The sequence below is a fragment of the Rhinolophus ferrumequinum genome, chromosome 10, assembly GCF_004115265.2.
Source record: "Rhinolophus ferrumequinum isolate MPI-CBG mRhiFer1 chromosome 10, mRhiFer1_v1.p, whole genome shotgun sequence".
In the NCBI taxonomy this organism is placed as follows: Eukaryota; Metazoa; Chordata; class Mammalia; order Chiroptera; family Rhinolophidae; genus Rhinolophus; species Rhinolophus ferrumequinum.
Window position 1 is genome coordinate 4,077,955 of NC_046293.1, and position 13,588 is coordinate 4,091,542.

At 50.8% G+C, this 13,588-nt stretch overlaps 1 protein-coding gene across 1 annotated transcript in view; it reads right to left on the reverse strand.

Moving 5' to 3' along the window:
- Positions 1–1,681: 1,681 nt before the first annotated feature.
- The window catches only part of ARHGAP8 (Rho GTPase activating protein 8), a 53,618-nt gene continuing 41,711 nt past the window's right edge, over positions 1,682–13,588 (reverse strand). Inside the window, 5 exon segments of the mRNA XM_033116670.1 lie at positions 1,682–2,047; positions 2,672–2,798; positions 4,294–4,491; positions 5,212–5,290; positions 8,032–8,105. Of these exon segments, the coding sequence (XP_032972561.1) occupies positions 1,718–2,047; positions 2,672–2,798; positions 4,294–4,491; positions 5,212–5,290; positions 8,032–8,105 (808 nt within the window). The 3' untranslated portion in view covers positions 1,682–1,717.

A 13,588-nucleotide genomic window follows, 5' to 3' on the forward strand; every position in this document is an offset into this window, starting at 1 on the left:
GAAAGAAAGGAAAAAAGCTTTATAGCAGAGCAGAGAAGAAATGAAACAATAATCACTTTCTAAGATGCACAAGAGAATTATTCTAGCTCAGGCGGACGGGGAGAGTGAGCTAGAAGAAACAGAAAGGACAGATGAAGAATAGGGACAGGGTGGCAGCCCAGAACTGAGGAGAGAGGGAGATGCAGGCAGGCCAGTGAAGAAAGAGTGGGGAGGAGACAGGCGAAGAGTCCAGAAGAAGACTCGCTCACGTCAGCAGGCTCTGATGGCTTCCGGAATACCAGGGCTCAGGGCTGGAGCCTGGAGCAGTGAGGGCACAGGCCATTGTGGTCGAGCTCGGTGAGGCTGCCATGAGGTGAGCAGGGGCTGGAGCCTCTCAAAGTCTGTGAGCTCCAAGGCACTTGCAAACCGCTGCCCTCTGCTTAGGGCAACTGCAGCTGCTGAGGAGAAGTACCCATGGGCCGTACTGACTGAGGGCCGTGGACGGCCGTCTGTGGGCACCAAAGCCTGCTTTCAACACAAAGATCGAAATGATTCCACTTCGAAATGTCCAAAACGCGGTGCCCACGTGGTGTTGTTTGACGGTGTTCAGATAGGAACAGGTACGTGGAGGTTAACCTGGTTCAGGGGTGGCACCCAGATGGTGAATCTCTCTAAGTCAGAGCGACCTGTGAGCAAACGCTCTTGGCCACAGGTCTAAGGCAGGTCTCCAGTCAGTCGGCCTCACCCTGAATGTTCTGAGCTCGGGCAGGGAAGAGGGGTGTTACTTAAGTCCCCTCAAGCCCCAACCAAGAAGACCTACGTGGCTGGGCTGCCATGAGGCCTAAGAGGCAGGTGGGGAAGGTCCTCCTACAGCACCCCTGGCACTCAGCAAGGCCCCAGCAGAGGGTGGCAGCAGTCCCCTCGCTAGCTTGTGGACCTGCATCACCGGTGTCACCATCCTCTGACCCCTGAGGAGGCACCCACCTTCTGCCCTCCCTCACTAAAGGAAGACATAATTCCTTGAGCAACAGGGTCTCCTATCCCAGCACCCCATGAACCAGCTCCATGTCCTCTGCTCCAGAAACTTCAATAGGGTCTACGTCCTTATCACTGAATGGCCAGGACCGCAGGGCCGTAACGCGTCCTGGAGCCCTCAGGAAGGCCGACTGCTTTACTGCCTTAATTCTCCACTCTGCCCATAGTCACCCCTTTGCCAAGGAACTTTGCAGAGCCCTCCCACTGACCCGGCCTTGGCCGTGAGATTGGCTTTGGCCAACAGGGCGTGAGCACATATGACAGCAGCCAAAGCTGGGAACCTGCCTGTACTAGGTGCTTGCACTTCTGCCTGCGTCATGGGGACATGCCCCATTCAGCCACTAAAGGGAAATGTGACACCTGCAGGACAGCTGTCTCTCCCCAGCGGCCCCACATGCGTGAGCGAGCCCTGACAAGACCAGAATTGCCCAGCTGACCCACTGACTGTCGGGCCAGAGTAAACAGCTGCTGGTTTGTCACACAGCATTACAGCTACAATATGTGCTGGATACAAGGCCCCAGCCAGTCAATTCCCATTTTCAGTTAAGCCATATCCGATGGTTCTAATTCGAATAGATCCATCCTCTTGTCTCAGCCCACAGCTTAAAAACCAGAACCAGGGAACTGCCACCGGAAGGTTCAGTAAAAGTTCATTTAATGGCAAATTTACAAAACACACAATGCGAGCACAGATGGATAGACCTCAACGTGATATTGCCAGCACTAGTGGAGTCTCCAGGCCAGTGCCAGCGGACGGAGGTGCCGTGGACGGAGGTGCTGCGGGCGTGGAGACGCCTCCGGAGGAGGGGCTGCCTTGTTCTCTTCCCCCAACCGAGCTGGCGCCCAGCTCCCCACGGGCGTCCGGGGCACTAAAGACCTTTCCATGGTACTCGATCAGCAGCTCGGTGAACAGGTTCAGGGGCACGAGAGCACTCAGGGAGGACGCCCCCCGGGACGGCCAGATTAAATTCAGCCCAAAGACACAGGCCAGATTGGAGCTGTTCATTTTGTTAAAAATGCTCTCCCGAGACACCTGCAGGACACATGCGAGGCAAGGGGAGTGACCCGTGGGTCCCGACAGTGGGCAGAGCTCTGGGCTGGGAGCCACCAGCCAGCACGGGGACCTTGTGCTGCTCTCCCTGCTCCCGGCCTGTTTCCCCATCGTAGAGGGAAAGGATCAGCCTTAATGTCCCGAGGGACCCTCTGGCTCTGCCCTTCTTCTGGGGTCCCTCCAGCACCCTCCGACCCCTCTTGTACTCCAGAGGACTCAGGTCCACTCAGGTGGTGGTGGGGTCTCTGGCCCAGCGAGCACCAGCATGGCCTCTGGGTCACCTGCCCAGATGACCTGGGGACACAGCCCCTCCCTCCCGAACTCACCCGGCTCAGGAGATGACGCGGGAGCAGAGGCCCCCGTAAAGGAGGTTATGGGCAGTAACCGAAGGCAGCCCGGGATGGGAATGGCACAGGGGGACCCGGTGACCCCGCCGGCACACGCAGGGTTTCCCGGTGGAGTTACTGCCACTAGGCCTTGGACGAACTCCGCTGGGCCAGGGAATGGCATTCCAAGCTGAGGGAGGGTGTGACCCCAGACCCTGGGCTGTGTGGGCACTGACGTGGGGAGCCAGGCCCTGCACCAGCACCCTGCTTTTCTACTCACCTCGTGCAGGAAGCCCATGAGGTAGTTGAGGACGGCGTAGTTGTGTTCCGGAAGGCTCTGCAAGATCTGGCGGCAGTAGGTCACCCGCAGGCTGCTCTCCACACCTGCAATGGCATGAGGGTCCTTCCTGAGTCCTCTCCCGGGGGGGACTGGACCAGGGTAGGGAGGACGACTGTCCCATTGTTGGGCCTGTGGCTCCGTTACTTCCCGGCCGTGCGGTGTTCTCAGCAAACCCCTCTTCTGCCGAGTCCACTCCCTTCTTCACAATGGGCGCTGTAGCTATGACCGCCCAGAAAGCCCAGAAAGCCCAATCACTTTATAAATGGGAAGAGTCTAGGCCAGGGGTTGGCCAAACTACAGCCCGAGGGCAAATGGCCTATTTTTGTCAATAAAGCTTTACTGGCACTGACCCACCCCCCGTTCATCTGCGGCTGCTTTGCATTAAGAAGAGTTGAGTACGGCCGCAGAGCCTAAAATACTTACCATCGGCCCTTTACAGAAAAAGTGGCCGACTCCGCTCTAGGATGACGTTCACTGTTTATGATTCTCAGCAGCTCAGGCCCCCACCCCCACCAGGGCCTGACGGAAGCTGCGCCGGGCTCTGAGACCCCCAGTTCCCCCAGGAAGTGCATCCTCCATGAGCTCCAGAAACTTCAAGTCAAAACTCAACAATCACTGACTCTGGGTGGTAACACACAATGTGTATGCAGATGATGTATTGCAGAATTGTACACCTGAAACTACGTAACTTTACTAACCATTGCACCCCAATAAACTTCAATTAAAAAAAACAAACTCAACAATTAACAAGCATTCTGCAAGCTCCTGGTGGAGAGAGAGAGAGAGAGGAGAGAGAGAGAGAGAGGGGAGAGGACGAGAGATGAGGAGTTGGAAAGAGGGACGAGAGGAGCGAGCGAAGAGCTGAGAGAGAGAGTGAGGATGAGAGAGAGAGAGGGAGAGGAGAGAGAGAGAGAGAGAGACTCCTCCAGTGCTAACCTCCGCTAAGCCCTGGGCAGGGTTACCGTGAACACTCCGTGTGCTTTACAAAACAGCCCCTGCTGCTGAAAGACACCAAAATTCCCTAGTGTGAACGTTCTTGCTGGCTTTTTAATAAAAGCCGTTCTTTCGTGACCTCAAGCTGTTGTGGGTAATTTGAACGGACCCGATGTTCCAATGTGCTTGGAGGTCCACCATCTTTTCCCGGAATCAGCTTTCCAGCCTCAGCTCATCTTCTAAGAATTATGGTCCCAGAGCAGATCCTAGGGCAAGGTCCACTTCCAGCTCTCACTATGGTCCCTTCAAGAAAAGAGCACTGACTGGCGAGCAGGAGGGACCAGCTCGCTGTCACAAAGCCACCGTGGATGAAGCACTTACTGTGCCCCGGGAAATCACGCCAAGCCACACCCTTGGCCACCTTGCTGCTCAGCCAGCTACAACTGACAACCCCGACCTCACCCATGGACACTGGTCGCTGGCTGAGGTTGGCAGGGGCCTCAGCAGGTAGATCAGGTGGGGGCAGCCCCTCTCCTGGCCCTGCAGCGCCAGATGGCACCAGTATAGGCCAGGCAGCCCCCACGCCCCCAGCCTGGCCCTTGGCTGGTACCCCTGGGGCAGGTACGTACTTGTGATCCCCAAGGATCTGCTCATAGGCCTTGAAGGTCAACAGCGGCTGGGGCAGCTCTCGCAGAAAGGTCTTCAGGATCACGGCAGGGATGTGGACGTCCCCATAGTCGTCAAAGTTCACGGGCTTGCCTGGACACAGAGCATCCTGCCTCTGAGTTCGGGACCCTGAGCTGGGGATTCCTGCTTCAACCCAGGCTCTGATGCAAAATGGCTTTAAAACTCCCACAGGAAAAGCCTTATGCTGGAGCCACATGTCCAGGTGATGATTCTGTCTTCTCCTGGAAATGGGGGTGCTGTTACCCCACCTCCTTGCTCTCCAGGGTGCCTGGCAGAGGCTGGGGCGTGCTACTGAGTTCTCTGCTGTGTGGCTTGGTCCTGCCTAGGATTGCCATCGCCCTGAGGTCAGGGCCCCGGCTCTCACCGTCCCCAGTGCCCAGCACACGGTGCTGAGAAGGGCCAGTCCTGTCACCTGATGAGTGGAATGACAAGAGTGCGTGCAGTAGAGTAGTGGGGAGAACCTCCTTGTCAGTGAGCTGTTTTACTGATGTCACTGGCGTGCTGCCCTCTGACGCCATGTCCCCTTACCTGCAGGTGATACAGGGCAGCTGAGGAAGCCGTTCTGTGCCAGCCAGAGGAGCTGCCTGAGGGAAGCTCCATGAAACAATGCCCTACCCACCTGCTTGGAGTGTGTTTGAGAAACCCTAAAGGCAGAGTGGCATCGGGTGGCCTCCTGTGCCGGGAAGGCTACGGGCCTGAGCACAGGACTTCCCCTGGACAGCTACCTCCAGCCCTGAGCTATTCCAGGGACTGTGGACAGGGGTTAGGCTGCATTGGGTATTGGGGCTCTGAAGCCCTGGAGGGCTGTTGCAGTCGGGGAGCGGAAGGCTCAGGGTGAGGGGTCTCTGGAGCCGACTCACCTTGATGTAAGGCCGCTGGTCTCGTGGACAGTCTGGGACATTGGCCCGATCTCCGGAAACAGGCCCTCTGTGTGGAGTCCTGTAGGGAAAAGAGCCTCTAGATTCTCACAGGTCCCAGAGAGGTTTCCAGAACGTTTCCATGACTCCCCCTGCCTGCGCATCATGCTTCTGTGGCTGGCAGGGAACTCTCTCCAGTCTGGTTCATTTCTCCTCCTCACTATTCATTACCCCCACCTTTATTTATTCCTCTCAATTTATATTCTCCAATCCTAATTCCCCAATTGCCACCTCGGTGGCCCCAGGAAGGGAGATTGGAAAGAGACTGACGCCAAAGTCAGACAGACTGGTCTGACTCCATCTCGTCCAGCTGTGTGACCTCGGAGAAAGTACTTAGCCTCTCTGAGCTCAGCTGCCTTGTCTGCAGAATACGGCCTCAAGCCCCTGGCTCTGAGGGCTGTGGAAAGGATGGACATGATAATGTGTGCCACGTGCCAGGCACCCAGGGGGCTTCAAGCGTGTTGCTCCCCTTTCTTCCCATGAGTCTAGAGCTGACCTGTCCAATAAGGCAGCCACTCGTACACATACATGGTAATTTAAATTTAAAATAAAATAAAAAAAACCAGTCACCCATGCACGAGCCACATAAGTGCTCTTTTGGGCTACTGCCATGGGTGGCTATTGGCCCCCATTCTGGACAAAACAGATACAGAAACATTACCAAGTTCCTTGGGCCCCCATGCTCTCCCCTCCCCAACTCCCCAGTCCTTCTCCATTCTGAAGCTGAATGAGCTATTCAACATGTACATGCGTCTCTGATCAGCCCGTGTGGAGCCTTTCCCTGTTCTCATCAACCAGAGGACCGCTTCCTGTGGACTCTTGCCAGGACCCATGCGGTCTGGCCACAGCTGCTCTCTCCTGCCCGCTGCCCGCTGCCCCTGTAAGCCCTCCATCCAGCTTCCGGTTGGCTCCGTGCTCCTTCCTTCCCTCAGCCGTTCCATGCGCTGCTCCCCTCTAACTGGGGGCTGGTCCCTCTCTTTTTTGCTGAGTGACTGTAGTAGGCAGAATTCTGAGCTGGCCTCCAGATTCGTGGACCCTGGTCCACACACACCTTCTCCTAAGTATTCAATCAGACACTAATCTAGGTGCCGCAGTGAAGGAATTTTGCAGATGGCATTCAGGTCCAAGGCAGTTGACCTTAAAATATGGAGATTATCTTGGGTGGGCCTGACCTAATCGGGTGAGGTTTTTAAAAAGGAACCAGGTTCCTCCTGGCAACAGAAATTTGGAGTACGGGGTCGGGGGGAAAGCAGAGGGATTTGACACGTGGGACTGTCTCCATTGGTGCAGAGGCCACATGGGACAGAAAGAGGCCTGTGGCTGACAGCCAGCAAGGAAAAACAGGTGTCTCAGAACCACCACTGCAAAGAACTGAATTCGGCCGGACAATCTGAATGAGTGTGGAAGTGGGTTCTTCCCCAGAGCGTCCCGGAAGGAACCCAGAGCGGCCAGCACCTGGTGTTTAGCTTGTGAGATGCTGCGCAGAGAACGGTCCCCGAGGTACCTGGACCTCTGATCTACAGAAACTGTGAAACCATAAATCCAGGCTGTCTCAAGCCACCAAGCTTGTGGTGATTGTTCCACAGCACAGCAAACTAATGAGGCGACCTCCTGCCTGAGTGTCAGAGCTCAGGTTTCCCTGATCTCTTTGACCAGCTCTTCCCTGTCACGAGAGTTTGTGGTTGTCACATTATAGCTCGATGGAGAAAGAAAACAACGTATTGAAGAGAGCTCTCAGGACACACCGTGAGCCCAGAAGGTGGGACCGTGTGCTGCGGCCACTGTGCCAACCCCAGTGCCTGGACCAGCGCTGGATACAGGGCGTGTCCAATGAGTGAACGGTTAATTCACAGGTTCATTCAACAAGTATATACTGAGCTCTAATACTTGGGCTGCTTTTCTTTTTTTAATGAATAAAGGAATTGACATATTAAAAGGGAGACTCCCTTTCAGTTTCTGACTTTGGTCTTCAGGCACTATCTTTTGTCCGTTCCTGAAATACACAACAGAAAGGGAAGTACGACAAATGACAGCCAGTCCAAGCAGAGACAGCTTCAAACACCAATCAGATCCCCCAGCTACCGAGATGCCATCTCACAGAGCTTTGTAAGATTAGAACACACAGCTCCTGGGTCACGCCGGGTGACAGACCACCAGGGGCCCCAGCACTGACAGCTCCCACTTCCTGTCTGAGGCATACAGCCCTGCTCCTGGAGGTGGCCATCCCTCCGTGGCAGCCGTTCCTCCTCCGGTTAGGATAAAAGCAACCTCCACACCCCTTCCCTGTGCACCGGAGCTCTGGCCTCAGGAAATCGCGGGAGCAGCCAGTCTCAGCCCCTCCAAGTCACCCACCCCACTGGCGCTGGCATCTGCAAATCAAGCTCATCAATCGTGTCAAGGAGTCCCTTCCATGGACGGCTTTACATGCGTCATCTCATTTAGGCTCCACACAACCCTGTGAATCAGGTACTGTTATTAACCCAATTGGACAGATGAGGAAACAGAGGCTCCGAGAAGGGAAGTAACTGCCCAAGGTCACAACAGCTAGTACACAGTGGAGCCAGGATTCAACCCAGACAGTCCAGGTCCAGAGCCCATAGCTGGAGCCGCTGTGCCTGAGCCCATCCCATCCTGGTCACCAACCTTGCACAGGTCCATCCTCCAACTCCCTGGACTGGGGGTGCTAAGGACCCAAGACAGGCCTCCCAGAGAGGTATACCTGGCAGCTCTCACATCCATGGGCTGGAGCCAGCTCTCACTCACCTTTCTCTTTCAGGTATGTCACTGTGAACTTTCAGGACAGGGGGGATGAGTTCACCTTGATTTTGTCTTTGAGGCTGAGGGGAGAGGAAAGAAAGCACGAGTTTTCACCTGGGCGTGATGGGTGATCACAGCAATCACGGGGCTTTGGTCCTGTCTACACGCCTGTGAAGACATAGGACCGAGGAGCCATGCAGGGAGAGAGCTGCAGCTGTGGCCTTAGGGAGCAGGTGGTCTGTGGCCAAAAGAGAGGCAGAAAGAATAAAAGTGATAAAGCAGCATCTGAGGGCTCCCCCAGAGAGATGCCCATGATACAGGGGAGACCTGGGTAGGGAGGCTTCACATGGGGCGACTACTGAGCTGGGTTTTGAGGGACAAGTAGGAGCCTCAGAGGACAAAAGAGGGGGAAGGGCATTCCAGACAGAGGGGAACACACAGGGGAAGGCCCAGAGGCATGAGATGTGGCTATGAGGGCAGAAACGGTGGACCTGGCCTGGATGCTGATCAATCAAAAAACACGCTGATTGAAAACCTAGTACGTTGCCTCAGACGGGCTGTTATCACTAGTTCTCTTACTGTGCTAATTTGATACAGATTCACAAAGGAAACTTTAAAAATAAGTATAAATGTAAAAGAAAAGCCCTCCCACATACACACACACACCTACCACAGCCAGCGGAATCAGGGCCTGAAGCCAGAGCTTTCAGGTCTACAGAGCTACAAGTGTCATTCTTCTGAACCTACTGGCTGCCACTTCACGTTTTTCTCTTTCCTTGTGGGCTGAATTTTCTTGCCCCTTTGAGAAACTGTGCTGAATTGAGGGGAAAAAAGACTCTCAAGTCAGATATCCCCGGCTGGAGTCCTGCTTTGCCACTTATTAGCAAAAAAAAAGTGTGTTCTTCTGTTCTTAGGTATTGTGTTCACACATCAATTAGGTTCATTTGGTGACTGTGTTGTTTGAGTTTTCTAGACTACTTATTTTCTGCCTATTCTATCAATTACTTACAGAAAGGTATTGAAATTGGCTATCAGAACTGTGTGTCTTTCTCCTTCCAGTTCTACCAGGTTTTGCTGCATGTTACTTTAAAGCTGTTACCAGTCTATACATTTTTAGGATTATTATGTCTCCTTATTGTGATGGAATCCTTGGTCTTAAGAGCTTCTTCTCAAGTCTATTTTGTCTGATATTGATGCAGCCATTGCCACTTTCTTTTGGTTAGTGGCTGCGTGGTATATCTTTTTCATCCTTTACTTTGAGCCTATCCTTTAAGCCTTTTTACTTTGAGTCTTATATATTTAATATTTTAAATAACAGTAAGATCTCCCTCTTTTAAATCCAATCTTAGAATATCTATCTTTTCATTGGAATATTTATGCCATTTATATTTAATGAAATTTCAATATGGCTAGGTTTAAACCTACCATCTTGCTAATTGTTCTTTGTTCCTCTTCCCTCCTTTCTTAACTTGGTTTTTGCATATTAATTAAATATATTTTAGGATTCCATTTTTTCCCCATTAATATATTAGACATATTTCTTTATTTGTGTTGGGCCTGTTTTTACAATACATGTATTTAATACAGTATGGTCTCTTTCAAATAATACCATACTACTTTACTTATAGGTAAACCATCTCATAACAGTATAATTCCACTCCAGCCCCGTCCCCTTTGTTGTCACAGTTATACATTGTACAGTACTCCAAAGTATTATTAGGTTGGTGCAAAAAGTAATTGCAGTTTAAAAGGTTAAAAATAAGTGCAAAAACCGCAATTACTTTTGCACCAACCTAATATTATAAACCCCACCTACTTTATTATTTTGTTTAAACTATTTACTTTCAAAGGTATTCCTAAAATAACAAAATAAATTTATTTTCTATGTACTTATATATTTACCATTTCTGGAACTCTTCATTCCTTTGTGAGGATCCAAATTTCCATTTGGGATTATTTTTCTTCTGTCTGATGAACTCTTAATATTTCTTATAGTGTAGGTCTGCTGGGAATATATTCTCTCAGTTTTTGTTTATCTGAAAAAGTTTGTCTTTGCATTCATTTTTTGAAAGATATTTGTTGGGTATTTAATCTTAGGTTGACAACTTTTTTCCTTAACAAGATGAGAACTTTCAAAACTTAAGAGATTTTGCTCTATCGCCAGCTGGTTTGCATCTTTCCAATGAGAAATCTGCTGTTACTCTTATCTTTGCTCCCCTGTATGTGGTGTCCTTTTTTTCTGTTTGCTTTAAGTTTTCTCTTTGTCACTGGTTTTAAGCAATTTGATTACAATGTTCCTTGGTGTAGTTTTCTTCACATTTCTTATGCTTGTGGTTCACTGAGTTCCTTGGATCTGTGGGGTTTTATCAAATTTGGAAAAACTGAGGCCATTATTCTTTAAATATTTGTCTGCCTTCTCCCTTTCTGGGACTCCAATTATCCATATACTAGACGGTAATAGTAATATTATGGCACAGGTTAGTCTTTGTTTTTTCTTTGTGCTTCCTTTTGGATCATTTTATGGTTATGTTTTTAAGTTTACTAATTTTCTTCTGTGATGCCTAATCTTCTGTTAATCCCATTCAGCGTATTTTTCCTATTAGAAGTTATACTTTTCATCTGTAGAATTTCCACTTGGTTTCTTCTTAAGACGACTCCTTCATCATGTTTGTGTTTTCTACCACTGGCTTAATGATCTTGTCTGCAAATTCCATCATTTCTGTCATCTCTGATGTGATCATTCATTTTATGTGTTCACGTGACTGGACCATGTTGGGGGGGCACATATTTGGTTACGTGGTATTCTGGGTGTGTCCATGAGGGTGGTTTGGATGAGATTAACATCTGAGTTGTGGGCTGAGTAAAGCACACTGTCCTCCCTAATGTGGGTGGCCCTACCCAATCTGTTGAGGTCCTGAACAGAAGAAAGGCCCAGTGAGAGAGAATTCTCTCTTCCTGCCTGTCTTCAAGCCGGGACGGGACATGCATTTTCTCTTGCCTTTGGACTCTGACTCGGACGGGAACCCACACCACAGGCTCTCCTGAGTTTCCAGCTTGCCAACTGCAGCCTTTGGGACTTCTCAGCCTCCATAACCATGTGAGCCAATCCCTCAGGACACAGCTTCTATTTGGTTCTGCTTCTCTAGAGAACCTAGAGTACTACACTGGGGTCTGTTTCTATTGATTGAGTTTCTCCTGGTTATGGATCAGGTCTCCCTGCTTCTGTGCATGACTTGTAATTTTTCTTTGGGAATTTTACACAATTGGTTGCTGAATTTTATTGTATTTCTTTGAATGGAGATTGAACTTTCTTCTGTCTTGCATTAAGTTGTTGGGCATTTTCCACCTGCCCAAGAGTCTCAGGAACCTCTTGCCAGAAGCTCCGAGCCAGCCTGCAGGAAGTGTGGCCACCCTGAGAATGTCAGGCTGGGAGCCCTGGACCCTTGGCCCCTCCTGACTAGGCACCAGCTGGACACCACTGGTGACTTTCCCCATGCCACACGGAATGAATTTGCCTGGCTGAGCTCACCTAAATTCTAAGCCCAAAGAAATCAGGATATATAATAAAATGGCTGTTGTTTGAAGCAGCTAAGTGCTAGGGGAACTTGTGACACGGCAATAGATAACGGGAAAACACAGTCCTGAATGGGTAGGGCCCGGACTCAGACCCATGCATCTGAGCCTAGAAACCCGTGCTCTTGTATACCGTGTTTCTCTGAAATAAGACCTAGCCAGACTATCAGCTCTAATGTGCCTTTTGGAGCAAAAATTAATATAAGACCCAGTCTTATTTTAATATAAAATTATATTTTTATATTTATATTATAAATTATATTATATCTTATATTAAAATAAGACTGGCTCTATTATAATATAATATAATAATATAATAACTATAATATAATACCGGATCTTACATTAATTTTTGCTCCAAAAGATGCATTAGTCTTATTTTTGGGGAAACACTGTATTATCTAATTCCCATTGTAATTTTATTAGCCCAAATGAAAGATCGGAGATGGACAATGCGAGAGGCTAGGTGACCAGCTCAAGGTCCCACAAGCTGTGAGGTGGCAGCCCTGGAGGCAAGGCTGGCCTTGAATCAAATCTATGTTCTTTCTGCAGAGACTCATCAGGTGGATGTGGGATCAGGGCTGCGTCTCACTTTATTCACGATAACAGAGGACTCTTACATTGGTCCACACGAGTGATGACGATCCCCACTTCATCAACACCAATGACAGGTCTCGGCACGTCCTGCTCTCGATGGAAAGTTGGGCTGCTTGGTGATTTCTCTTCTGCTGAAGCTGTACGGCTGGGACACCACACAGCAATCCGGTGGTGAAGGGGCCCAGAGAACTGCCCACCGCCACCGCCTCTGTGGGTTGTGCTGCTGTAAGAACGTGGGCCAGACCCTCCCCGCCCTTCTCCAACTTGGTTTCCAGTGTGCCCCCTCTGAGGGAGGAGGAGTCTGGGTCCCAAGCAGTGTCCAAGCGGTCTTTCTCTCTGTGTCCCTGGGAGGGAGGAACACGGAGGATAGGTTCTTTATCTCCCAGGGTGCTCCAAAAGCTGTGGGCTCTTTTCCTCTTGTTTCCTTTGGGACCAGACACACCCATGCCAGTCCTGGCCCTGCCCTGAGCTGGGTGGTCCTCAGCCTATCTCTTAGCCTCCTCAGACTCAGTTTCCCCATCTGGAAAGCAGGAATGCTGGCAACCTCCCTGCAGGGAGCTGCAAATATTAAACAGTAAAGGGTGCGAAAGGCTTTGTTCAACTGCAAGTCAAAGGTACTGACAATTAAAATCATTGGAATGCTAGGGCTGAGCGACTTCTCCGGACAAACACACAGGTAGCCCATTTCACAGATGAAGAAACCGGCAACACACTGCAGTGACTTGCCTAGGGTCACACAGCTAGAGCATGGGTCTGTTGATTCCAAAGCCTCAACTAGTACTGTTCCCTACTGAGGGTCCCAACTGAGACCTACCGAGCAGGCTGGACCCTGAGGAGCTGTGATCGCTGTGGTTGCTAAGAGACCCCTTTGCCTACAGCTGGCTGACATCTTGTGTTTTATAAGCAGACTTCCAAAGCAGGGAGGGGCCTGTGAGATCATGAGAAAACTGAGGTTCCAGAAAGGGAGGGTTTGCCCAAAGTTGCAGGGCTTCCAGTCAAGCATGCTTCTGTCTCTGGGCATTTAAAGAGCACCGACATCCGCCTGCGCCTCTCGCAGCAAAGCACAGAACAGGGACCCTGACATTAAATTACTGCTCTCGATAGAGCAGAGACCACAATTTGGATCTCAGTTCTCCTCGCTTCCCTTCCCCTCCCTGCACCTCCCCTCCCCTCCCCTCTCCTCTCCTACTTGCTGGCTCAGAAAGGGGTTTACTCAAGGGACTGACTGCGTCAGTGCAGAGAATGTCAACTGCTCCAGGGGACTCTGGATAAAAAGTGCATGTGCTCCTGGCTGGGTGGCGACACCCAGGGCAGCAGTGACGAATCCTCACACCAGGTCCCTTCGCGCATCTCCAGGTGTGCGGGCCAGGGCCAGGTCTCTGCAAGGATGCAT